The sequence below is a fragment of the Sapajus apella genome, unplaced genomic scaffold (genome assembly GCF_009761245.1).
Source record: "Sapajus apella isolate SASKATOON/1434 unplaced genomic scaffold, GSC_monkey_1.0 scaffold64, whole genome shotgun sequence".
Taxonomy (NCBI): Eukaryota; Metazoa; Chordata; class Mammalia; order Primates; family Cebidae; genus Sapajus; species Sapajus apella.
Window position 1 is genome coordinate 5,758,216 of NW_022437004.1, and position 23,757 is coordinate 5,781,972.

The 23,757-nt window shown below is 46.3% G+C and overlaps 1 protein-coding gene across 4 annotated transcripts; it reads right to left on the reverse strand.

Annotated features, from left to right (window-relative positions):
- Positions 1 to 9,831: 9,831 nt before the first annotated feature.
- GFI1 (growth factor independent 1 transcriptional repressor) lies at positions 9,832 to 22,772 on the reverse strand. 4 transcript variants are annotated; one of them, XM_032247894.1, is made up of 7 exons: positions 21,511 to 22,771; positions 18,924 to 19,137; positions 18,414 to 18,596; positions 16,098 to 16,585; positions 15,833 to 15,970; positions 13,620 to 13,785; positions 9,832 to 11,255 (listed from the first exon to the last, which is right to left on the reverse strand). In XM_032247894.1, exons 2-7 carry the CDS (start codon positions 19,036 to 19,038, stop codon positions 11,077 to 11,079), a joined length of 1,269 nt encoding a protein of 422 aa, XP_032103785.1. In that variant the 5' UTR covers positions 19,039 to 19,137; positions 21,511 to 22,771; the 3' UTR covers positions 9,832 to 11,076. The 4 variants fall into 4 exon arrangements, with proteins under 4 accessions (XP_032103785.1, XP_032103784.1, XP_032103783.1 ...); XM_032247893.1 differs by having other exon boundaries at positions 19,803 to 22,771; XM_032247892.1 differs by having other exon boundaries at positions 19,285 to 22,771.
- Positions 22,773 to 23,757: the final 985 nt, after the last annotated feature.

Consider the following 23,757-nt stretch of genomic DNA (forward strand, 5'->3'; position numbering starts at 1 on the left):
CTTGGGCTAGGAGATACCACCTCCAATCCGGGTGTTTCCAGGGCCCAGCCAAGGTTTTGATAGAATCATGGGACTTAGATGGTCAGAGCTGGAAAGTCCCTTTGAGAGCATTTGACACATCCTCCTCATTTTACAAAGAAGAAAGCAAGCTCAGAGACAGGATAACCCCAAGTTTAAAAGCTAGCTAGGGGGCAGGCATGCTGGCTCACGCCTGTAATCCCAGCACTTTAAGAGGCCAAGGTGGGAGGATTGCTTAAGGCCAGGAGCTCCAGTACCAGCCTGGGCAACAGGAGACCGTGTCTCTACAAGAAATAAAAAAGTTAGCAGGGCACGGTGGTACACACCTGTAATCCTAGTTACTTGGGAGGCTGAGGCTCCAGATTTCTTGAGCCTAGAATGTTGAGGCTGTAGTGAGTCGTATGGTGTCACTCCAGTCTAGCCTGGTGACAAAGCAAGATCCTTTATCTTGGAAAAAAAAAAAATCTACTTAGGGCTCTAGACAAGATTGGCTAGATGCTCACCATTTTTTCTTCCTTAGCAGAAAGGAAAATTACACTTCCCAGCATCTTTTGCAGCAAGGTTGGGATTTTGTGTTGGGGTCTGATCAAAGGAAGGTGGACGGAAGTCATCTATGCATTGCCCAGTCTGACTTTACAAAGATGGTCCTCTACACATCTTCTGTCATCATTCATCAGCTAGCTAAATGCAGACAATGCCGGAGAGCCAAGAAATCCCTGGAAGATGGCCCCACTACAAGATAAAAGGAATTGAGAGCTCTCAATTGCCAGTAAAGAAAGCAGTCCGAACACACACAAATCAATGGTGATATGTGTAAGAAATAAACTTTACTGTGTAAGCCAGTACAATTTTGGAGTTATTCATTACAGCAGCCAGTGCTCTTTACTCTGATAAACACACTGGCAATTTGGAGACCATGATGGTTAGTTTTAGTGTCAATTTGACTGGGCCATAGGTGCCCAGACAGTTGGTTAAACATTCTTGCTTGGTATGTTTGTGAGGATGTTTCTGGATGAGCTTAACATTTAAATCTGAGTAAAATAAACTGAATAAAGTAGACTGCCTTCCCTAATGTAGGTAGGCCTCATCCAATCAACTGAAGATTTGAATAGAACAAAAGACCGAGTAAGAGGGAACTTTGCCTGCCTGCTTGATCTGGGACAGCTGTCTTCTCTTGGTCTTGAATTGGAACTATACCACTGGCTCTCTTGGGTCCCCAGCTTGCCAATGGATTTCCTGACTCCCAAATTCAATGCAGTTTTTAACTGAACGATTCTGCCAGCCGGGCGTGCTGGCTCACGCTTGTAATCCAAGCACTTTGGAGGCCAAGGCGGGAGGATCACCTGAGGTCGGGAGTTCAAGACCAGCCTGACCAACACGGTGAAAACCCTGTCTTTAAGAAAAAAAAAAAAAAAAATTCTGCCTCTCCAAGCTAATAGAAGATTCCATAGAAAAGTTCAGATATACTTCTCATACCTGGAACCTGCTAGTCTTGAACCAACAGTGACCAGTGGAAAATAAACCTCCATATAGACCCCAGGGGTTCCTTTGTGATGTACAAAGGATAAGTTTGTAGGTGCCCTGAAATCAAATCAGCTAAACCTTTGACACTAGGTAGCATTTGGATTGCAAAGAGTCTCCCAGTTCACTGCCCATTGGTTTTGTTTGTTTGGAGACAGGGTGTAACCCTGTTGCCCAGGCAATTAAAAAAATGTTTTTTTAGGGACCAGGTCTCATAATGTTGCCCAGGCTGGTCTTGAACTCCTTGCCTCAAGGAATTCTCCCACTTCAGCCTCCTAAGTCACTGGAATTACAGGCATGAGCCACAATGCCCTGCTCCTGGATTAAAAGAGTTTTGAAGGTCATCTAATTCTACCTTTATTTTAAACTTTTTATTTTTATTATTTTTAAATTTTATTTATTTATTTTATTTTATTTTTTAAAGACAGGGTTTCACCATATTGGTCAGGCTGGTCTCGAACTCCTGACCTCAGGTGATCCGCCCGCCTCAGCCTCCCAAAGTGCTGGGATTACAGGCGTGAGCCACTGCGCCCAGCTAACTTTTTATTTTATATGTTATTTTATATAGTATCTAAACACATGATGTAAATAATAACCATGCAAAGATGGCATGCAAAAATATTACACTGTGGTGAGACTCCCTCAGCCCAGATAAGAACTTGTTACTCTTGTTTATTAGAGTCCCATGAACAGTGGTTTTTAGTACAGGGAAAGAGGAAGTCCAGTTTCTGTGAAGTCTCTGGGAAGGTATATCCAAGAGGTGAAATACAGAGACAATTTTACTAAGGATTAATGAAAGGATGGTTTCTGGCTCTCCCAAAAAGTCACAAGAGGCATCCACTCAGACCTTCCTTACTCTAAGAAAAACTGAATAATTGCTATTGCAGCAAATCTCATAAAGGTGTATCAATCAGTTCTTCTCAGAAAGGGAAACCTAGGAAATTGTTTAATTCATGTTAAAAGACAGAATTGAAACTAGACTTCCTACTTTACCAAAAATTAAAAAAAATTCTCAATGAAGTTTGTAAAACTAGCATCAAGAAACAAACCTAACTTCCTGCTTTTGCTTCTCCTCTAGAGTTAAAAGAAACGCAAGCTTTAAAAAACCTTTCAAGAGAGGCTCCTTCCTCGAATAACAAAAAATGGGCTAGGAGAGTAAAGCAGTAAGCATCTTATTCTTTTGGGCAGAGTGAGTACTTTTCTCTCCTCTGTGTGTGAGTGTGTGTAATTTTTTTTCTTTTTTTTTAAAAGACAGGATTTCACCATCTTGGCCAGGTTGGTCTTGAACTCCTGACCTGGTGATCTAACCAACCAAACAAACAAAAAACAAAAAGCTCAAGACAATGAGTAAAATAGAAGGATGATAAAAAAGGAAGCATTCACCAGGAACACATAATAGTTGAAAATTTTTGCACCTAATAACAAGCCTCAAAATAGGTAAAAGACTTAACAGAATTCAAAGGAGATTTTATCAAACTCACATGAAAAAAAGAACTCAAAGGAGAAATGTATAACTTAATAATCACCATAAGAGATTTAAACCTATCTCTCACAGTGATTGGTTGATTAAGCAGATCAAAATTATTTAGGATATAGAAAATTTGAACAATATAATCACAAGCTTAATCTAACAGACATATATAGAACTTGCACTTGGCAATTAGAATATACACATTCTTTTCAAGCACACATTATCTATAAAAATTGACCATAGACAAGGCTACAAAATAAATCTTAACAAATATCAGAGAATTAATATCATGAAAGTCATGTTCTCTGATCAAAGTATAAATTATAAATCACCTACAAAAAATTACTGGAAAAACATGTTTAGAATTTTATTTTGCAACTCTAAGGCAGAGAGGTTTAGAAATTTTAAATGTACTTTTAAATAATACATCTGTCAAATAAGAAATATTGTTAGGTAAGATATAGAAACAAATGACAATGAAAATATACTGCAAAAACTAATAGGAACTTTTGGCAATATTAGAGCAAAAAGATAAAGATACAAATGAACAATATTGGAAAGAAAAATTGAACATAATTATAGGTAGAGTAGACTTTTTTTTATAATTAACTAATTAATTTTTTTAAATTTTTTGTTGGCCAGGGTGGTCTCAAACTCCTGACCTCAGGCCTCGGCCTTCCAAAGTGCTGGGATTACAGGTGTGAGCCACCACACCTGGCTGAGTAGACATTTTTTAAAAATCAGAGAAGTTGGCCAGGCGTGGTGGCTCACACCTGTAATCCAAGCACTTTGGAGGCCAAGGCGGGCAGATCACCTGAGGTGGGGTGTTCAAGACCACCAGCCTGACCAACATGGTGAAACCCCGTCTTAAAAAAAAAAAAAAAAATCAGAGAAGTCTACAAAATGTTTGTGGGAATTAATTTGGATACTTAGAAGAATTAATTTGGATACTTATAAATATGCTTACGTATATATATAAATATATGTATACACATATACATATGATACAGCATGTTTAAGAAAAAAATTAAAAATCTTAATAGACCTATAGTCACTAAAATTTAAATATACCCTCCTCTTTGCTATCCCTCATCAAAAAAATCCCAGGTGATTTCTATCAAACATTCAAAGAACATATAATCCCACTCCTTCACACACTGATCCAGAAAGCAGAAAAAGAAGAAATATTACCCTGTTCATTTTGAGACATATTAAACCTTAGACAGTATAAGAAATAAAAATGATAAGCCAATTTCACTAATCAATAGAAATGCAAAAATGCTAAGTAAAGGTCAGCAAACCAAATCAGCAATGTGGTTTAAATGATTAAGTTGGAGTTTGTTCCGTCTAGGTGGGAGTTTATTCCCTCAATAATGCAAGTATAACTTAAAACATTAGAGAAAATTATAAATATCATTTGCCATGTCGACAAATTAAAGGATAAAAGATTAAAAATCTATTGATTCTCTCAATAGATGCTGAAAAATCATGCAATAAAATTAAATACCCATTGATTAAAAACACATGTGCACAAATGGAAATTCTTACCAAACAGAAACAGAAATTCCTAACCTCATTTTAAAAACGTTATCTACCAAAAACCACATGAAGTTGTGAAAAACTAAAAATACTCCCTGGAGTAAGGGAATAAGACAAAGATGCCTATTATTCAGCCCCTATTCAGTGTAGCCCTGGCCAGTGCAGTGAGACAAGAATAAGATGGAAAGAATAAAATAAAGCTATTATCACTTGAGTATCTTATGGCTACCTTACTCTGAAAATCTAAAATAATCTGCAAAAGCCTAAAAAGAGGGTTCAGCAAAGTTATAGGATACAAGATCAACATATAGAAAAATTAATTTTGTTCCCATACAAGAGTAATTACAAAATTCAATTTTCAAAATAAGAACTAAGAAAGTTTAGGCCGGGTGTGGTGGCTCATGCCTCTAATCCAAGCACTTTGGAGGCCAAGGCGGGCGGATCACCTGTGGTCAGGAGTTCGAGACCAGCCTGACCAACATGGTGAAACCCCGTCTTTACAAAAAAAAAAAAGAAAAACAACAAAAAGAAAAAGTTTAAAAAGTAATTAAATTATGCAGACAATAACAAAGTATTATTGAAAGACATAAAAGAAGACTAAATAAGTAATCAATATATGGATGGCAAGAATCAATATCAAAATAATTTCACTTCTCCCTAAATTAAATAATAAATGTAATACAAACCAAAATTCCAACAGTTTATCATATGGGCCAAAAGTAGCCAGGATATTCCTGAAGAGGATGAAACAGATCACAAGGCAGCCTTCCCTACTAGCTATTAAGAGTTTATTATAACTTAAATTATTTAAGACACTATGGCTTTGGCATAGAGATAGACAAAATGACCAGTGGAACCGATCAGCAAGCCTGGAAATAGAACCATACAGAAATAGAAACTTGACATATGACAGGTGGCATTACAATCAGACGGAAAAGGATGAAAATAGCAATACATAATGTTTGGATAATTGGTTATCCATTACTAACGGTGAAGAAAAATTTTTAAATTAGAGGTTCTTATTGTATACTATACACATACAAGTGGATTAAAAAGCTACTGTTGGCTGGGCATGGTGGCTCATGCCTGTAATCCTAGCAATTTGTGAGGCTGAGGGGGGCGGATTGCCTGAGCTCAGGAGTTTGAGGCCAGCCTGGCCCACATGGTGAAACCCCGTCTCTAATAAAAATACAAAGCCAGGTGTGGTGGTGCCCACCTGTAATCCTAGCTACTTGGAAGGCTGAGGCAGGAGCATTGCTTGAACCGAGAGGCAAAGGTTGCAGTGAGCTGAGATGGCGCCACTGCACTCCAACCTGGGTGACAGAGGGAGACTCCATCTCAAACAAACAAACAAACAAAAAACCCTAATGTCACAAGCAGAAATTCAAACACTTTTAGAAGAAAATATAGGGAATCTTATGACCACCAGTTAGGGAAAGAGTTCTTAACTGAGACGTAAGAAGCATAAACCATTGAGAAAAAGACTAATACATTTGATTACACACAAAAACAAAACAAGCAAATAAAACCTCTCTTCACAGTGAAAAGGCAAATCATAGGCTGAGATAAGTATGTAACACAAAACAGTGAGTGTTGAGAATACATTTAAATACAAATTGATAAAAAGCAAGCAACCAACAGAAAAATTGACAAAGTACTTGAAGAGGCATTTCATAGGAAAGGAAACCTGTCAGGCCCATCAACTTATGAAAAGATACTCAACCTCACTAGGAATCAGGAAATGCAAATTACAATGACATTTCACATCCATCTGATTGGCAGACATGTTTGAAGTTTGACAATACCAGGTGTTGATAAGATTTGGAGTAACAGGAATTCTCCTACATTGTTAGGGAACCTGTAAATTGGAGAAACCATTTTGAAGAGCAGTTTGATAATATCCAGTATTTTCATTCCTAAGAATACATCCTAAAGAATCTCTCACAAGAGATACGTAAAAGGTTGTTTGCTTCAGAATCATTTGTAATAGAAAAACCTGGAAATGACCAAAACTCTCCCAACAGAAGAGAAAAATTACCAAGCATTCACCCAGTGGAATTCTATATGCAGTATTTAAAATAAAGGAACTAAACTGCACGTATCAACATGAATACATCTCAAAAACAACATGTTAAGCAAAAAAACCAGAAAGGTGCAGAAGGATACATAAACTACCCTCCATTTACATAAAGTTAATATACGCTAAATTATATATTGTTTATGGGATTGTGTATAAATTAAAGGCATACAAACATTCATGGAAATTATATATACTGATTTTGGAATAATGGATGCCTCTGAGGAGAAAAGAAAGGAAATGGGGCTAGGCAGGAACATATTGCAATAAGAAATTCAACTATATCTGTAACATGTTATTTCAAAAATAAAATCTAAAGTAAATATGTCAGAATGGTGGGTACACTAACATTTATTATTCTCTGCAATTTCCAGTATACCTAAAATGTCTTATTTAAAAAGTAAAAAAACATTAAACTTCAGAAAAGACTTTTTCTCAATGATTGACAAGATTCCCAAAAAAACACTAATATTTCAATAAAATTTGGTCACAAAATTGTCCAAATTCTCATTGTGAAATATCTGTTTTAAGTATGTCTATATAATAAGAGAGTTATCTAGACAAAAATTATAAAATATAAATATACACGCATGTGCCTAAAGACTAGAAAGGAACGCATACAAAAATGACATAAATTTTTAAGATGGAAGGATTTAGAGTGCAATTTCCTTAAACTCTTTTATTTTTATTTATTTATTTTTTTTAAAGACGGGGTTTCACCATTTTGGTCAGGCTGGTCTTGAACTCCCAACCTCAGGTGATCTGCCCACCTTGGCCTCCAAAGTGATTGGATTACAGGCATGAGCCACCACGCCCAGCCCAAACTTTTTAATTTTTAAAATCTGACTTAATGAATGGAAAAAGGGCGTTAAAATAAATATATACTTCCTAAAAAGTTTTTACTGTAGAAATAATATGGCAGCACGGATTTAAACAAACAGTGCTCTAGAAATGCACAGTAAAAATTAGTGAAATACATTCAGGTCTTCCTCTGAGTTCATCTCTTTCTGTTAAATGATCAGGTTGAACAAACAGGCACACAATAAAATGACTGGGGTCAAATCACTATCACCACCCAGTTTTCAAGCACAACTGCAGTTAAGAAGTCACCGGGGCCTGAAACTCTGCTATCCCTTTAATTAAGGCGGGGCTTTTAAAACTCAGTTGTTCCGTTCGTGTCTCAAATCAATCAGATGAAATTCACCTTTTATGTGGCCTGAATCCTGATAGCTCAGCACACTTGATAGGTAATTTAATCATGTCTGGTGTAGATGAACACAAACTCAAATTAGCTGCTGAAAGAGTTGGTCTTCTCAGAGATAGCTGTGCTTTTCCACTTTTATGCAAGAGCTGAGCTTCACCAACTGGCTAGCTGGAGGTGTTATTAAAAATTTAGTGAAAGAAACAAAGGTGTGCTCTGGTGTCTCTTGTTACCCTTTCTACTGTTACTCCAGCAGACAAAAGGCATAGAGCCTGCCTCATGAATAATGTGACATGGAATATTCACAATCTATTTTTAATGGAGTCAAGTAATAACATTAAGAGAGATATTTGCAATCTTCAAATTTCACACGGTAACAGGCACAGTAATTTGTTTTGATTCTGAACTGGGGATATTAAGATACATTTTTTACCAAAAAAAAAAAAAAAGGCATACAGTTAACATCAAAATTACAATTCCTCACTTATAGCATAAACAGGGATAATGCAAATGGACCAAATGTTCTGTTATAAGGGAAGAGCAGGGCAGTACAGACACCTAGATTTCAATCAGTTTCACTTACCCCTCATTGCAACTTCTTTACTTTTCAAACCAGATTGAAAATAACCAACCAGTATGCAGGGTGACTTCTGTGGGAAGGATGTTTTTGTCATCTTTACTCACTGGGAGGTTTGTCTTCCGGGACACTAGGAAGTGGTTCCTGGATGCTGCAACTGTTCATCATCCATCAGTTCTGAAAAACTATCTTAAACTCCATTACAGAGTAAACAAATTTAAATTCTGAATGAGAGTAAACTGACATGGAGAGACATGGTGCTGGAAATCAGGTGAGGACAGCCAAGAACTGTGATTTGGAGACACCAGAGAAAAGTAACATTCAAGCCCCGCTTTCCCACCAACCCAGAGAGAAAGTCCTGTGGATTCTATTTGTTTCCCAGGCTTTCAAGCAATCTCACTTCCCTTTGTGCTTTAGAGGGCAGAGCCAGCCCACAGGATGAAGCAGGAGTTTATATTCTGTTTATTCACTTACCATCTCTGTAAATATTTATTGATCTCCTACTGTGTGCCAGGCACTATTCTGGGAACTGAAGATTCAACAATGAGTAAATAAATCTTCATATGACATTGTCTTCACTGCTGTATCTCCACCCCCTAGAAGAGTGCCCAGCACATATTTGGTGCTCAATCATATAGGTGAAATCAATTTGAGTTGGAAATGGGCAATCTTTTGGTACTCAGTATGAGCCATGCATACCCTGAGTATCTGGCTGGGTGTTAACGCACTAGTAATAGGGATTTAGGGCAGGACCTTATTCTGGTTTCATTCTGTTAAAGGACTGACTGATATAAAAAGCTCCCACAGGTGGGACAGACCAGAAATAACCCAGATGCTCATGTACCTTTAGATTTGTTACTTGCATTAGGGGAGGCAGCTAACCAATCTCATACTTTTTCTCCTTTCCAGTTTTCACAGAATCAAAGCAGTCAGGGTTGGACTGGAATGACAGAGCTGTCTCCACATTACTTGGTCAAAGAAACCAGTATCAGGGAAGTCAAAAGATTTACCCAAGTCACATGATGTGCTGGTGACAGAGCTGTGACTAAAACTAAAACCTCTAGACCTAAGACTTGTGATTTCTATATTCATCTGGGAGTCTTCAGGCCCATAAAAAATTATGTTGACATTTTTAGAGGAAAGAGCTTGCTTATGTGCCTGTGGAACCATCAGGGGCTCTACAAGGTAGGAGCTTAGTTTTGTACACCTCCTAGTTTTTGTCTTATTAAAGAAGTATCTCTGAGGTGTAGAAGCAAAGGAGAAAGTATATGAAAACCAAAGCAATTGGATTTTACTCGCTTGTGGATGTTAGCTCATCTGCTTCTCTTTTACAGTCTATTGCAGCTTCCTTCAGTGCCAGCTTCCCTCCACCCCAGACTAAAACAAAGGTCTTCCCCAAATTCCTTTCCTAAAGGAAAGGCAATCTGTAATAGTCTTAATAGTTTATTAACTTAAAACATCACTCTAATAAATATGTATTCACAAACATAATGCATACCAGAAGATCTAAAAACATTTACCAACCTCATCAAACTGAAAATACCACTTTTTACCCTCTCTATGATACACATGGAGGGTCAGAGTTGAAGACAGAGCCTTCACTTCCACATGCCTGCTAGCTCAGACATCTTTAAAATATCAGCTTAACAATAAAAAACTGAATATACACACATATCTTTGAAGTAACTGTTCAGCTGCTTTTTGTTTACACCTGATAAAATCCAAAAGGGTCAAAAGGGAAGATTTACAATTCTGTGTTGTATTCTCAGAATTCTCTCCAAGGATAAGAACAGGCCAAGCCACTTGGAGGTGCAACTGTTAGCTTTTGAGGAGCAGAGTCAGGAGTTGTGACTTCAGTCTCTCTTCCCCAGTACCTAGCATGGTGCCTGGTACCTTGATAGCTGGTGATCCATGAACATGTGCTGAGCCAATGAACGACATCTTGGCCACAGACATTGCTTGTGCTTTTACCTTGACTGATGAAGCCTTCACAGGCCTCCTGAAAGGAGGACCTCTAATCCCCTCTCATCACCAACTTATCTTCTGCTCCTTCTTGGGGTAGCCTTGATGGTGCATCTCATGACTTCAAAAGTATTAAACTTCCCAAAATCAGTTTCTGAATCAGTCTTTGAGGAAGAGAAATGATTCCTCCAAGATTTATAGGCAGCACCCAAAAGAAGGGGGTCAACAGACTCCCCAGAAGAAAAAAAAATAAAATTTAACACTCATTCTTCTTTCTAGATAAAAATATTAGCATGTGTCCACCTTGTAAATGATGAGTCCTCCTCTTCCACACAAATAACTGGAGTAGGTCAAGAAGGCAAGGGAAGAAACCTAAAGGACATTCCTGTCTGTAGATTAGGGCTGGAAATGGGAAGGACTGTGAGGTCTAAGATTTCTTCTGGTCCCCATTTGACTATGCCTTTGTCTTCAGGTGTAGAGGAGCCTATTTGTGTCCAAAGCCTAGACAGTCACTTGATTCTTACTCTGGGCTGCACATGAAAAGGTACCTCATCACCTCTGGCAGCTCCAGGAGGTAAGGCAAAGGAGGAACACCTGGTGGGATCTGCAGACTGGACCTGGGGCCTGCAAAGTCAAAAGGGAGTGATGGCAAGCAGGGAGGCTGCCCTCTGTAGTGTTGTGTAGCTGCTGCTTGCAGCCAGCCAGTGTGCTCATTTGAGCCCGTGCTGCGTCTCCCGGTGCCTCCGGAGGTCCACCTTCCTCTGGAAACCCTTCCCACAAAGGTCGCAGCCAAAGGGCTTGAAGCCCGTGTGTTTGCGGCTGTGGGTGATGAGGTTGGAGCTCTGGCTGAATGCCTTGCCGCACACCTGGCACTTGTGGGGCTTCTCACCTGTGGGGATGGGAAGGGGAGGGGAGAAAGTATGAGCCTATGATAAAGCTAGAGGGGACCCACTGTGACCCACATGCTCTTAGCAGCAGCTGGCTGCACCACAGTCTAAGGCCTTCAAGCAACTTGGAGGGTGACGTGTTGCAACATGAACTGACGCCCAGCCTGCAATGCGAGTCCCTGGAAGCACCATGGGTGCACCAGGTGAAAGGGAGACTTTCTGAGTGGGGGTTCCCAGCCAAAGGCCTCAAACCGTTTCCTGCTAAACGGAAACAGAGCAAAGGCCACGTGCCCTCCCCAGCTGAATCTACCCCAGGGAGGACTCCCCTGACTTTATAAGCTGTGAACACCCAGAGCAGATGTTCAACAGGAAGGGGAGGGGGAAGCTGTCCTAAAACCGTGTGACTACGTTCTAATTCAGAGGAAGTTTTCAAATCTGAATTTCCAAGTGGGTGTTAGTTTGTATGGACCAGTGAGGCTGTCTTCTTTCTTGTTCTTGAAGGACAGCAGAGTATATCTGAAAAACATCTTAACATGGACATTTTTCTTTAAGTTCCAGGGTACATGTGCAGGATATGTTTTTCAATATCTTATTTTAAAAATCCACATTTGGGCAACAAAGTATTTCTTAAGGTAGCTGATATTTTTCTGTTTTGATTTTTCTTTCATTTTATGAGGTTAGTCACATGATTCTTTATATACCAGCAATTCTTCACCACAAATTAATAAATCAGAGAACACAGAAAGGTTTTGTTTTTTTCCCCATCTCATGTGTTGTTGGTTAAATGGCATGAATTTCCAAATAGCCCCAGCATGGCATTTTAGTCAGGGCTCAGCCTTGGAAAAAGTATAAAATAGATGAAGTTTGTTTTTGAGTAACCCTCTGTACCCCTTGATACACTATTTTCTGTTTTCATGCTTTGGGTTTCCTCGATAAGAAACAACCCATTAAAACGTATTCTATCCCTTTAGGGTCAAACAAATCTGAGAAACAAATTCCAGGTATAATGTAAATGTTTGATAAGGGCTTAATGTTTTATTCAGTCAAGATCCTAGTTGCATTTTGATAAGTGTCCTGAATACCTTACTTATAAGGAGTGAATTACATGGAAATTTCAGGTAAGAAGGAATGATTAAAGTAGACTACTTTTCTGGGTTTTCAATGGAAATATATACATTACCCAAGCATATTTATAAACATCAAGGGTGGGTGTTTAGAATACACTGTGATTTGTTCTAAATCAGATTCATATTCTGCAATACAATTTTCAGAAATTCTGGGTCTCATGTAAATGTCTTTTGACTATTAGAGTGTTCTTGGCATTGAAGCTCCCACCCACACATAAAGTGTTTGGCAAAGAGTCCAGAATTAGAAGCCAGAGCATTACATGGCTCCATTATTCACTCAGTCTGACTTTTGATAAATCATTCACTCTTCGAGTTTCAGGATGGTAAGAGCAGCTCATTCTACTTTATTGAGTAGCAACAAGAATCAAATGAAATGATAGATTTGAGAGTACTTTGTAAATTATAAAGCATTATAATAGGTAAAGAATTATTATTATGGCATGAACTTGCAGATATTTTGAAAAGAGCAATAAGTGAACAGAAGCTTCTGTGTCTACCAACCCTCATGACTCTAAACATAGAATACAATAAACAGTAGTCAAGAGTGGACATTTGAGAGGTCAGACCTGAATTTGAGCTCTGACCCTGTCATTTGCTAGCAGTGTGACCCTGGGTAGATTATCTGTCCTCGTTTTTTTCATCTCTAAAATGGGGAGAAGGAGTAGTCTCTACCTCCAAGAGTTGTTGTGATCATAAAATGAAATAATGCATTTTAGAAATGCTTAGCAGAGAATTTAATCACATTTGCCATTATTTGTTCCTCCTCAATCAGAATAAGCTCTCAGACTCCTAAAAATGCAGCCAAAGAGGCCACATGAATCCCTCCCACAAAAGGCCAGGTGGTTAAAGAAAGTCCTCAATCTCTAGGTAAGCTTTAGAGCAGCTCTCTTTGCTCTTTAGAGCAACTCTCTAAGAGGACCCTGGAGCTTCATATTTCACCCAGAGCAGGCAGCAGTGGAAGCAGCTGCCAACCTAGAGGAAAATGTTCTTTCCAAGAAGAGAGAAACTGAGCTGATCTGCTGAGTAGTCTTTCAGACACAACCCCAAATCAAGGTGGCTCTGGGGAGATTTATGTCTATAAATGAACCTAAGAGCCCACCCCTTTGTTTTCTTTAACACAGAGCGGTGATTAATTCCATCAGAAAGGTCCCATCCACCACTCACTGGGGCCAGAAATCAGAGAAGGTGAGTTATGTTGGCCTCAGTGTGTTTCCTACAAGCCAAGGGCCTTCAGCTCACCAGTGTGGATGAAGGTGTGTTTCTTCATGTCTGACTTCTGGTGGAACCTCTTGCCACAGTACTGACAGGGGTAGGGCCGGGTGTCTGAGTGAATGAGCAGGTGTGTGGACAGTGTGGATGACCTCTTGAAGCTTTTGCCACAGATCTTACAGTCAAAGCTCCGTTCCTGCAGAGAGAGAGAGAGATGTGGTACTCCTGCAGTCACCTAGACTGCTGCTCTCCTTGCCCCTGAGCTGACCCTAAAATCCCTTCAACACTTTTTCTTTCTTTTCTTTTTTTTTTTTTTTGAGACAGAGTCTCCTCTGTCACCCAGGCTGTAGTACAGTGGCATGATCTCAGCTCACTGCAACCTTCGTCTCCCAAGTTCAAGCAATTCTTGTGTCTCAGCCTCCCAAGTAGCTAGGATTACAGGCGCCACCGCCACACCCTACTAATTTTTGTATTTTTAGCAGAGACGGAGTTTCACCATGTTGGCCAGGCTGGTCTCGAACTCCTGGTCTCAAGTAGTTCACCTATCTCAGCCTCCCAAAGTACTGGGATTACAGGCATGAGCCACTGCGCCCGACCCTTGAACACTTTTTCTACCAAAACATTCTTTGCCCACAACCTTCCACACCCCATGGTAAAAACATATCCACACCCTGCTTTTTTTTGACACCATTAACACACACTTCTCCACCCTCTTCAACAGGAGGCTTAGACCTCAGTCACTTCAGATGCCTCCTCCCCCAGCCAGTGTGGGTTCTGGGGGAGATGGGCTGATATTCTTTTCAGCTTTCTCCTGTCATAGCATTCTCCTGTCATAGCTATTGTTATATTTATTTGCTCATCTACTCTCCATCTCTCTGCTAAACTACAATCTTCATGTGAGCATGCTGTCAACGACCTGATGTGCTACAGGTTTCTTAAATACTTGGCACCTGGAAATTAGGCAACAAATATTTATTCATGAAAGAATAGCAGGGGCGGGGTGTGGTGGCTCAGGCCTGTAATCTCAGCACTTTGGGAGGTGAGATGGGCAGATCACTTGAGGCCAAGAGTTCGAGACCAGCATGGCCAACATAGTGAAACTCCATCTCTACTAAAAATACAAAATTAGCCGGGTGTGGTGGCGGATGCCTGTAATTCCAGGTACCCGGGAGGCTGAGGCAGGAGAATCACTTGAACCCAGGAGGTGAAGCTTGCAGTGAGCTGAGATGGTGCCACTGCACTCCAGCTTGAGTGACAGAGTGATACTCTGTCTCAAAAAAAAAAAAAAAAAAAAAAAAAAAAAAAAATAACTGTGGCGTGTGCCTGTAATCCCAGCTACTTGGGAGGCCAAGGCACAAGAATCACTTTAACCTGGCAGGGGGAGGTTGCAGTGAGCAGAGATTGTGCCACTGCACTCCAGCCTGGGTAACAGAGCTACACTCTGTCTCAAAAAGAAAAGAGACGAGGGGAGGGGAAGAGAGAGAATAGCAAGGTAAATATGCTACTGTATGCTCTAAATGAGCTGAGATCCCACCTTTTCAGTCGGGAGGGGTCAATGCAAATTAAGTAACAACCATCTGGTGAAAAGAATAGGCAGGCTGGGTACAGGATGGCTCACGCCTGTAATCCCAGCAATTTGGAAGGCCGAGGCAGACAGATCACGAGGTTAGGAGTGTGAGACCAGCTTGACCAACATGGAGAAACCCCAGCTCTACTAAAAACACAAAATTGGCCGGGCGCGGTACCACCGCCTGTAATTCCAGCTACTCAGGAGGCTGAAGTGGGAGAATCGCTTGAACCTGGAAGGCGAAAGTTGCAGTGAGCTAAGATTGTGTGCACTTTCCAGCCTGGGCGACACAGCAAGAGTCCGTCTCAAAAAAAAAAAAAAAAAAAAAAAAAAAGGTGCAAAGAGATAGAGCTAATAAGTCTGACATATGAGCAGCACAAATCAGTGCATACAAACCTTCTTCAAGCCCAATAAGGATTGCACTCTCGAGGCTCACAGTGATATGACACCAAAATCTAGGGCTGCCTCAAGACCTAAGCCGGCCACATGTGTGTAGGGAAAGGTATATTTCCCAGGGCAAGGAGACGCAGCGGAAGGGTTGGGGGAGGAAACTGGGGACAGTCAGGGAGAAAACTTCCAGGCGAGAGCGGCTGATGCTGCACCTAGGAGATGCAGAAAATCCCCGAGTGCAAAAAACCTGAGCAGGGCCGCTCGCAGCGGTGCGCCCGGGGCTTACCTGCGAGTGCACGGCTTTGTGCTGCTCCAGGCTCACCGCGTGCCCAAAGGTCTTGCCGCACATCTCGCAGGCAAAGGGTCTCGTACCGCTGTGGGACCTGCGCACGTGCACCTCGAGCCCATGAGGCGTGGAGAACACCTAAGGCGGGTGGGGCCGGGGAGAAGGCCGCTGAGAGGGGCCGCGGGGCGCTGGTGCTGCGCCGGCTAGGCACTGGTAGGGGGAAGCAGGCGCAGGGCAGGCGAAGCGGGGAGCTCGGATGCCTCACCTTGCTGCACTTGATGCACTTGTAGGAGCCACCGCCCAGCAGCAGCCGGGTACATAGCAGCTCGGACTCCACCTTGACGCCAGCGCCTTTGTCCGCGTGCAGCCCATGGCCACGCTCAGGGTACAGCAAGCCCGCCGCTACGGTGGGCCGCTCATACAACCCGGCCGCCGCAGACCCGAAGTCGCTGTAGAGCCCGAGGCCAGGGCCAGCGGCGGCACCTGCCCCTGCGCTGCAGCTCCCTGGAGTCCCGGCCCCCACTCCGCCCGCCGCCCGCTTTGGGCCGTACAGCGTGGCTGGGTGGCCCGGCTCCGGTGCTGATTCACAGAAGAGGCCAAGGCCGGCGCCGCGTTCCAGGGCCCCGCAAGGTCGGTAGCTCTGCACCAGGTGCCGCAGGTCAGAACCCGCCAGGCCACTCCATGAATATGGTTTGAAAGGCAGGGGAAAGGGCTGGGCTTCGTCCATCGACGGGCACATCGACTTCTCCGAGGCTGTGGAGGCACAAGGGAGTATCCAGTCAGGCTTCAGAGGGCAGAGCGGAGGCTGCCGGGCTGCAGCTCTGCAGCTGTGGGTGTGGCCTGTTCGCGGACTGCGCGGCACCCACGGCTGGTAGAACACTGCGTGCTCCAGGTGCCAGGCCCACCGCAGGGTAAAACGCGGCCCAGACCCTGGGGCCTTGCAGGCCACTATAGGAGGCAGAGCAGCAAATAGATCATTGAAAAGACCTCGGGAGAGGAGGTAGTAAATTCTGTGCGAGGGCAGCTGAGGCGCTTGGCGTTCTGAGGATCTTTCCTGGCTGAACCTGCGCACCTGGAGATCCTATGGGGAAGGTCACATCAATAAATGCCCCATTCGGCCTCGCACAGCACTCGTGGGCGAAGGGTCCAGCCACCAGCGCAGGCATTCTCCCAGCCCCTACATGTTCCCACTCAATTCTTTTTATTCCTGGAATCCACGAGGAAAAAGGGAGAGGGGCCATAAATGCGGCCTCGAACTACCCGAAAGGTTGGTATCTGAATAAACCGGAAGGTATTAAGGTTTCACAAAGTTAAATGCCCAGTGTACACAGCAAAGGGGCAGCAGGAAAGGGACTTTTGGGCTTAAACTGTCCGCCAAATACTTCCAATTCCTGTTATAGTTTGATGGAGGCAGGGAACCCGAATTTCTCAGAGAATAACTGTAATCTCATAAAGTTTTGCCACCACCTGCAAAGAGACAGCTCCCTGAATTCTCGTCCTGCTACACTCCCACTCACATGAATTTTGCTAAAACTAGTGACCCAATGCACGTGAGTGCATACGACATTTACAAATGTGTGTGTGTGCGTGCGCACACACACACACACACACACACACACACACACACACACTCCAGTTCAGGCTGGCCACGTCAGTGAAAGGCCGTACCCAGAGTTTCGTTCCAAGGAGTTTGGGACCTAGTCCTTGCCCGGCCACTTGACGCCCTGGCAGGAAGAATCCTCCCACCGCCGGCTCCCAGACACATTCGCTGGAGCTATGGGTTTAGCCAAGTCAACTCACTGATTGTGGGACGAGTGGTGGTATCTTTTAAAACTAGCAAGCATATTCTGGATATAACCGGCCCTTGTCAAAATCTGGCTGGTTAGCTCATTCCTTCCCCAGGTCCGGACAAAGACGCCCCCACCCAACGTGCAGTCACTTCGTTTGCCTGAAGCTGTATTGCTCGCTGGAAATGAAACCTACAGGGCAGGTCCGTGAGGCTGGGTCAACCTGGCAAAACGAAAAATGAAACAGGGCCCCAATCTGCGCCCGTAAAGACCAAGCCGCGGGCTGAGATTTTCGTCGCGCCCCCTCCCACCTGCCCCGCACCTAGCTCCTCTACCTGGCCTTTACTGCCCTGGTCTCCGTTTGTTTGAGGTTCGGGGGTCTGGATTGTGGGATCCTAGCACTTTATGAAAAATCAAGTCTGGTCAGAAAACGAAACATCAGCGTTGCTGCCAGTTGAAAAAACTGGTTCGTTTTCCGTCGTCGGCCAGCTCCACGCAAACGACAAGCAGCCAGGGTCCCGCCTCCTAGGACGAAGGCAGCGGCCCCAGCGGGCAAGCTGTCTAAGTCCCAAAGAAGCCGGATGCCTCTTTCTGGCCTCCTTCCCCTGCGAATCAGCTCGCTCCTCCCGGAAACTCTCCAACTCCCCATTAGAATGTCTACACCCAAGATCGCGCCTATCCCCTCTACCCCAACACCACACAAACACACACACACACACACACCCACACACACCCACCCAAACACTGCCTGGTCCCTGCAGCTCCCGCCCCAGCGGTTCCCAGTGGGTTCCTACCTGGAGACGCGGAGGGTGACGGGGGCCTCCAGAAGTCCTCAAACTCCGAGCTCCGTTCACAGATGCTGCCCTCGCAGCTGTCTGGGGATGCGGAGGCTCTGTCTGGGGCTTCGGTCAGCTGCGATTCAGGGGACAAACGGTCCCCGGGCTCCGCCTTCGCCCCACCTGCATTTGAAGTGCTGTCTGCAGAGAGGAGGCAGGTGAGGGGCTCGGGCTGGGACTGGTTGAGCCTGGGGGTTCTGAAGGCTCCCCCAACTTCCCCTGACCAGGGCACCCAAGCGTCTTCCCCTCTCCACCCAGACCCTGGCCAGGAACCCTCTCGGATCTGAGGACAGGTGCAGAGAGGCCGTGGCACCTAGGAGACAAACCCTGAGGAACCAGGACAGCAGGAAACAAAAACGGCAGCCTAAGGGACGTTAGGGCAGCCCCTCCCAGCTCCCGGGTAATCGTGTGTCAATGTGCAGTCAGAGTCCCCGGGAGCAGCCCTGCTGGGCCCCGCGTGCCTCGCACCTGCTTGGCTGGGTGCTGGTACATTTTCTAAATGGAGGGAATAGTCTGGTCCTGGGGAGCGCGGCTGGTGGTAGCTGTGCGCCTTCTTGCTCTTGACGAGGAATGAGCGCGGCATGGTGGTCTGGGGCTTTCCCCACTCCGCCCCAAGGGTCCCTGGAGCCGCTGTCACCCACGGTCACTCCGAAGGCTTGCTCAGCCACAGCCCGGCGGAGACCTGAGAGGGGAAGAAAACCAGGTGGAAACGCGGGTCAGTACTCTCAGGTGCTGGGACTGGGCACCCAGGCAGAGGGAGAGCACCGGCCAGGGAGGAGCGCAGAGGGCCCATGGGAGGAGGGGCTTGGCCCTACTGCGCCACGCTTACCAGGTGGCACTCGGACAGGTGGCGCGAACCCGCCGTCGTTGCCGCCGCTGCCGCTGACAGAGCTCAGCGGTAAAACCTGTCCCGGGGCCCTGACTCGGGCCCCTTTCCTCCTCCCTACTCACGCCCCCCAGCTCCTCCCCTTTCCTAGCCAAGCTCGCTCCGGCAATCAAACTCTCTGGAGAGCCGTAGTTCCCATCGGGTGGGTTACCCCAACTCAGCTACTCGTTGCCTGCCTGGCTGTGCTTTCTGGCTGGCAAGGGAGGGCGGGAAAACGAGAAATCGGTTTAGGGATCGGGGATGCCCAGTGGTCGAGGACCCGGAAGGGGCAAGGAGCCAAGACCTCCAAGAGCCAGCTACAAACTGGAGTGAAACGCGGCGGGGGGGGGGGGGGGGGGGGGCAGGGACGGAACACAAAACTGAGGGGTGGCGGTGTTGGGACAGCAGCAAAGGGACTGGGGGCAGCAGAGGCCAGCAAAGGGACAGGAAAGTAAGGGGAGTAACAGACGACCAATCCCCACCTCAGGAGAAACTCGCATCCGGATGATCCCAGTTGCCCCTCACTTGTGCCCCACGTAGGAGAAACTTTGGCCCCGGACTCCCGGGTGCTGCAGGTACCAGCTGAGGTTGCGGCGAGCCATCCCAGACTATGGAGATCTAACCTCGGGAATCAGGTCCCGGGAAAAAGCACTTTCCGTTCTTCTCACCAAAAAATCTCGTCCTAGGGAAGTGAAGCCCGATCCGCGAACATTGACTGGGAAATGCTAGGTGTCCCGAATCGGTGGTGCACTTGATAATTTGGCAGACAAGAAAGACACGACGCCAGAGCACGAGGGTCGGCCCGAGCCTGGGAGGGAACTAGCTGCCCAGGGCGCCGCTCTCATTAACCCCCAATCAGTTCACCTAATCCCAGGTCGAAATCTGAGCCCGGCGGGAGGGCGGGGCTGCGCCAGCCTCGGCTCCAGATGGCTCCGCGGGGCGGGACCCCACAGTCAAGGTGGTCTGGGGTAAACGAATCTGCCTTCCTCCCGGGGTGAAGGCGATGGGAACCCCGCTCACACGTGAGCTGCAGTACAGCAGTTCTCGGTGGCTTCGGTTGGTTCAGAAACGAGGGTGCTGGGAACTCTGGGCTGGGGCAGGACCCTCAGTCCTCCGGCTTCGTGCTGTTTCAACTGCTGTACTAGGAGCTGCTCGGCTTCCTAGGCAAGATGCAGGCCACAGAGTCTACGTCTGTCTTTTGGAGCTCTCGACTCAAAACGAGTTTAGCGGCCTTGGTCCCTGTAGGGTGCAGGCCTCCTGCTTCAGATCCCTAGCCCCATTATGTCCCCTTCTCCGGAGGAATTGGAACAGACGTGGGAGAAAAGACTCCTGGGACGTGTCTCGGGGCCTAAGCGCCAGAATGCCCCTAGGGGCTAGGGTGCCATCTACCTCCGTCAGGGTTGTCTCCCAGGGCTAGAGCTTTGCTGCTTCCTGCACTTCTGGGCCATACAATTAGACGCCACAAAACCCAAACCCAATTCTTTAAACAGCCGCGAAACTCAGAAGAAAAGAAAAACAGAGTGGCATTGTCCCGAGGGTCCCGCTGCGGCTGAGACACGCGTTGGCTGTGAGCGGGACCGATGGGGGCGGGGGAGCTGTCAGAGCCGGAGCTGGGTCTGGGCTAGAGCCGCAAGAGACCAGGCGGACGTGGAGGCCGCCTCCCCACCAGGGCTGTAAGCCCACGCCTCTCTCGCACTCCGGCCGGCTTTGCCGATTCCTGTCAGGAGGGACGGAGGTGGGGGAGGTAGGGGCGCCGGGGCCACTGCCGAGCGCGTGGGAAGGTAACCCCGCACTGCAGCTGGCGCGGGAGGCGGGGCGAGCCCTCCTAGAGCTCAGGCCTCTCCTCAACGTCCCGGCCCGGGAAGGCGGGAGCCGAGGGCGCTCAGGGGGTGGCCTCCCGAGCGCAGCTTCTGTGGCCTCCCACCAGACGTTTCCTTCCCGGGTGGATTTGGCTCCCCTGCCGAACCACCAGGCTGCCTGCTGCGCGCCTCCGGCTCCAGATTTCCAGCCGCGCTGCTCGAGTCGCGCCCTAACCCAGCTGCCAGGGCTCTCCCGGCTCCCTCACGGCGGTCCACAGCAGGTGGGAACCCGCCCGCGCCCTCTGGTCGCCCCCGCAGCACCGGTGCTCTGCGAGTCCCCGCGGCCGCCCCCACCAGGGCTGGAGGCGCAGAACAGCCTTGGCGGACCTACCTGCGGGGTCAGGGCGCGGGCACCGCGCTAGGAGAGTTTTCAAACAAAATCTTGCTTTTGGAAGAGACCGCTCTGTCTCTCTGACCTTAAAAAAAAAAAAGTCTCCTTCCGAGCTCAGCCCCCAAAACCACAGGCTTCACTTCCTGAGCGTTATTGAGTCGTTCACACAGCCCTCCCAGACCTGCCCCCAACCCCCGTCGGGCGGCCCAGCGCGCCACTTTGCGCAAGTGGCCAGGCGGGTGCGGGGGGGCCTGGCCTTTCCAGCCCGTCCCGCGCGTCCCTTAGTCGTTCTCCCAGTTCTCTCCCTGTGGGTCGGCTGGGGATGGGGGAAATTGGAGGTCCGGACACTCAGGCACTAGAAATGACTCGAAAGAAAATAACTATTCTTGGCTCCAGGGAGACTTCCGCAGCGAGAGAAGCCACAGATTCAGGACAGAGATTGACTGCCGACAGAGGGGTGGGGGCGCACAGCTCCGAGGACCCTCCCTGCCCCCCTGGCATCCGTCACCCGCCATGCCCCCCCCACCCCGCCGCCTGCTAGGGCTGCACCACCCCCAGCCCAGGACCGTGAATCACCGGCCCGCGGTGCCGCCGGCCTGGAGCCCGGCGAGTGGCCACCGCGTCCGCAGAGCGAAACCTGCCCCGCGGCCCCGAAATAGCTTGTTGTGGAAACACTTCGGGATAAATACGCCCAACGAGGCTGAAAATACCTTGACACCCAATCCGAGAGGTTTGCTCATTTCCCTTCGGATTTAGGTAATGGTTAAATTTGGAAGAGGTGGGCGTGCGCCGAGCCCCCGGCGGAGAGGGCCCTGGCGGCGCGTCCCGCGGGCGCCCGGCGGGACCGGTGGGCGCACCCTCCCCGCGTGGAGCTCGCCGGCTCTTAGCTGGGTCCACTCAGCCTTCGACTAATTTCCGGTGGTGGAAGCTGCGAAATTAAAAGCAGCGCTGGAGGGAGCGCGCGGGGGCAGTGCCGGCGGCTGCTCTCCTGACCCCGCCCTGCCGGGGCAAGCCAAGGAGAGCCGGACCTCGCACGCGGGCTCTGCCACCGCCTGAGGTCATACCCAGGTACTGGGTGCTGGCGGGAGCAGTAAAGCGCCATAAAAACACAACTTGACGACTATCGCAAAGTAAGCCTTCTTCGCTTGGATTGTATGTTTCATGAGGGTAGATACTGGATCTCCATCTTTATGTCCTCAGCAGGCTCTTAACAAAAAGGCTGTGGACTGAGTAAATGAATGAGTGGGGTTAATTAATTAATTATATTAATAGAACGGGGGAAAACACTTAAAACCTAGCTCGTAGACACATGAACAAACGCAGCGACCTCCAAAGCTAGCCTGTATGCCATGACCCATAGTGTGTGGTGGGCTGTGTATACGCAAAGCCTACACCCTTTGCTCATTGGAGTGGATGGATGTTGTAGTCGTTACTTTTCAAAATGAATTGAGTTGGATTTTGATCACAACTTCGTGCACAATAAGCCTCCAATGTGAGACACACACAAGGAGATGGGGGTGGTGCTCCCCAGTTAATAATAACTGTCATGTTTTAGGTTAATCTTAAATTGCTATGGAGGGGGAAGCCCTTAAGCTATTTTTCCAGAAATAGTTTTTAAAATTATTCTTATTTTACATTGTAAATTTAAAAATTTCAGGGAATATTTGGTTAGCACAGCAGTGCTCCGAGCATGTTTTAATAAATTATACGTTTTATTAAGCAATGGCCTGTACCCCTATTGTATGCCAGGTGCTGGGCACATCTTGTCTGCCTTCATTTGCTTAACACACCCCTTCTTTATATATAAATGGAGAGGCAAGTGATCTTTGTCAGAAAGGAAAATTAAGGACATATTGTTAATATTTTATTTCTTGTGTGCTCCTGGCCTAAGGTATAAAAATCTCAAAGCAGTGCAAAAACAAATCTTTCCCTTATTGCCTTCTCTCCTACCTGACAGCAGAAAAAACAAATTTTCAGAAGAAAATTATAAATGAGACAAAGTAAAATCTTATTAACCCAGTTCTAGAGAAATGGACCATTTCCTTTGCACATTAGCAAGTTCAAAGTCAAGATTTCTTGGAAAGGTGCTGTGACTATTTCATAGTTTAGTTGAGTGTTGCTGTTTGAAGTCTCAGAAAACTTGAGGGATCCCATGAAGAGGGCATGACTAGACTAAATCTAAATGAAAGGGATTTATTCTAAGGCGATACTGCTCACTGCTCAAGGTGCTTATCTAAGCAGTGAGCA

What these genes read in the sequence shown, in the direction of transcription:
- GFI1 (XM_032247894.1), bottom strand. Translation starts at nt 19,038, where the DNA reads ATGCCGCGCTCATTCCTCGTCAAGAGCAAGAAGGCGCACAGCTACCAC. An exon ending in GTCACCCTCCGCGTCTCCAG is followed by an intron (nt 16,586 to 18,413) that starts GTAGGAACCCAC and finishes GTGCCTCCACAG; the next exon opens with CCTCGGAGAAGTCGATGTGC. An exon ending in ACACACCTTCATCCACACTG is followed by an intron (nt 11,256 to 13,619) that starts GTGAGCTGAAGG and finishes CCATCCCCACAG; the next exon opens with GTGAGAAGCCCCACAAGTGC.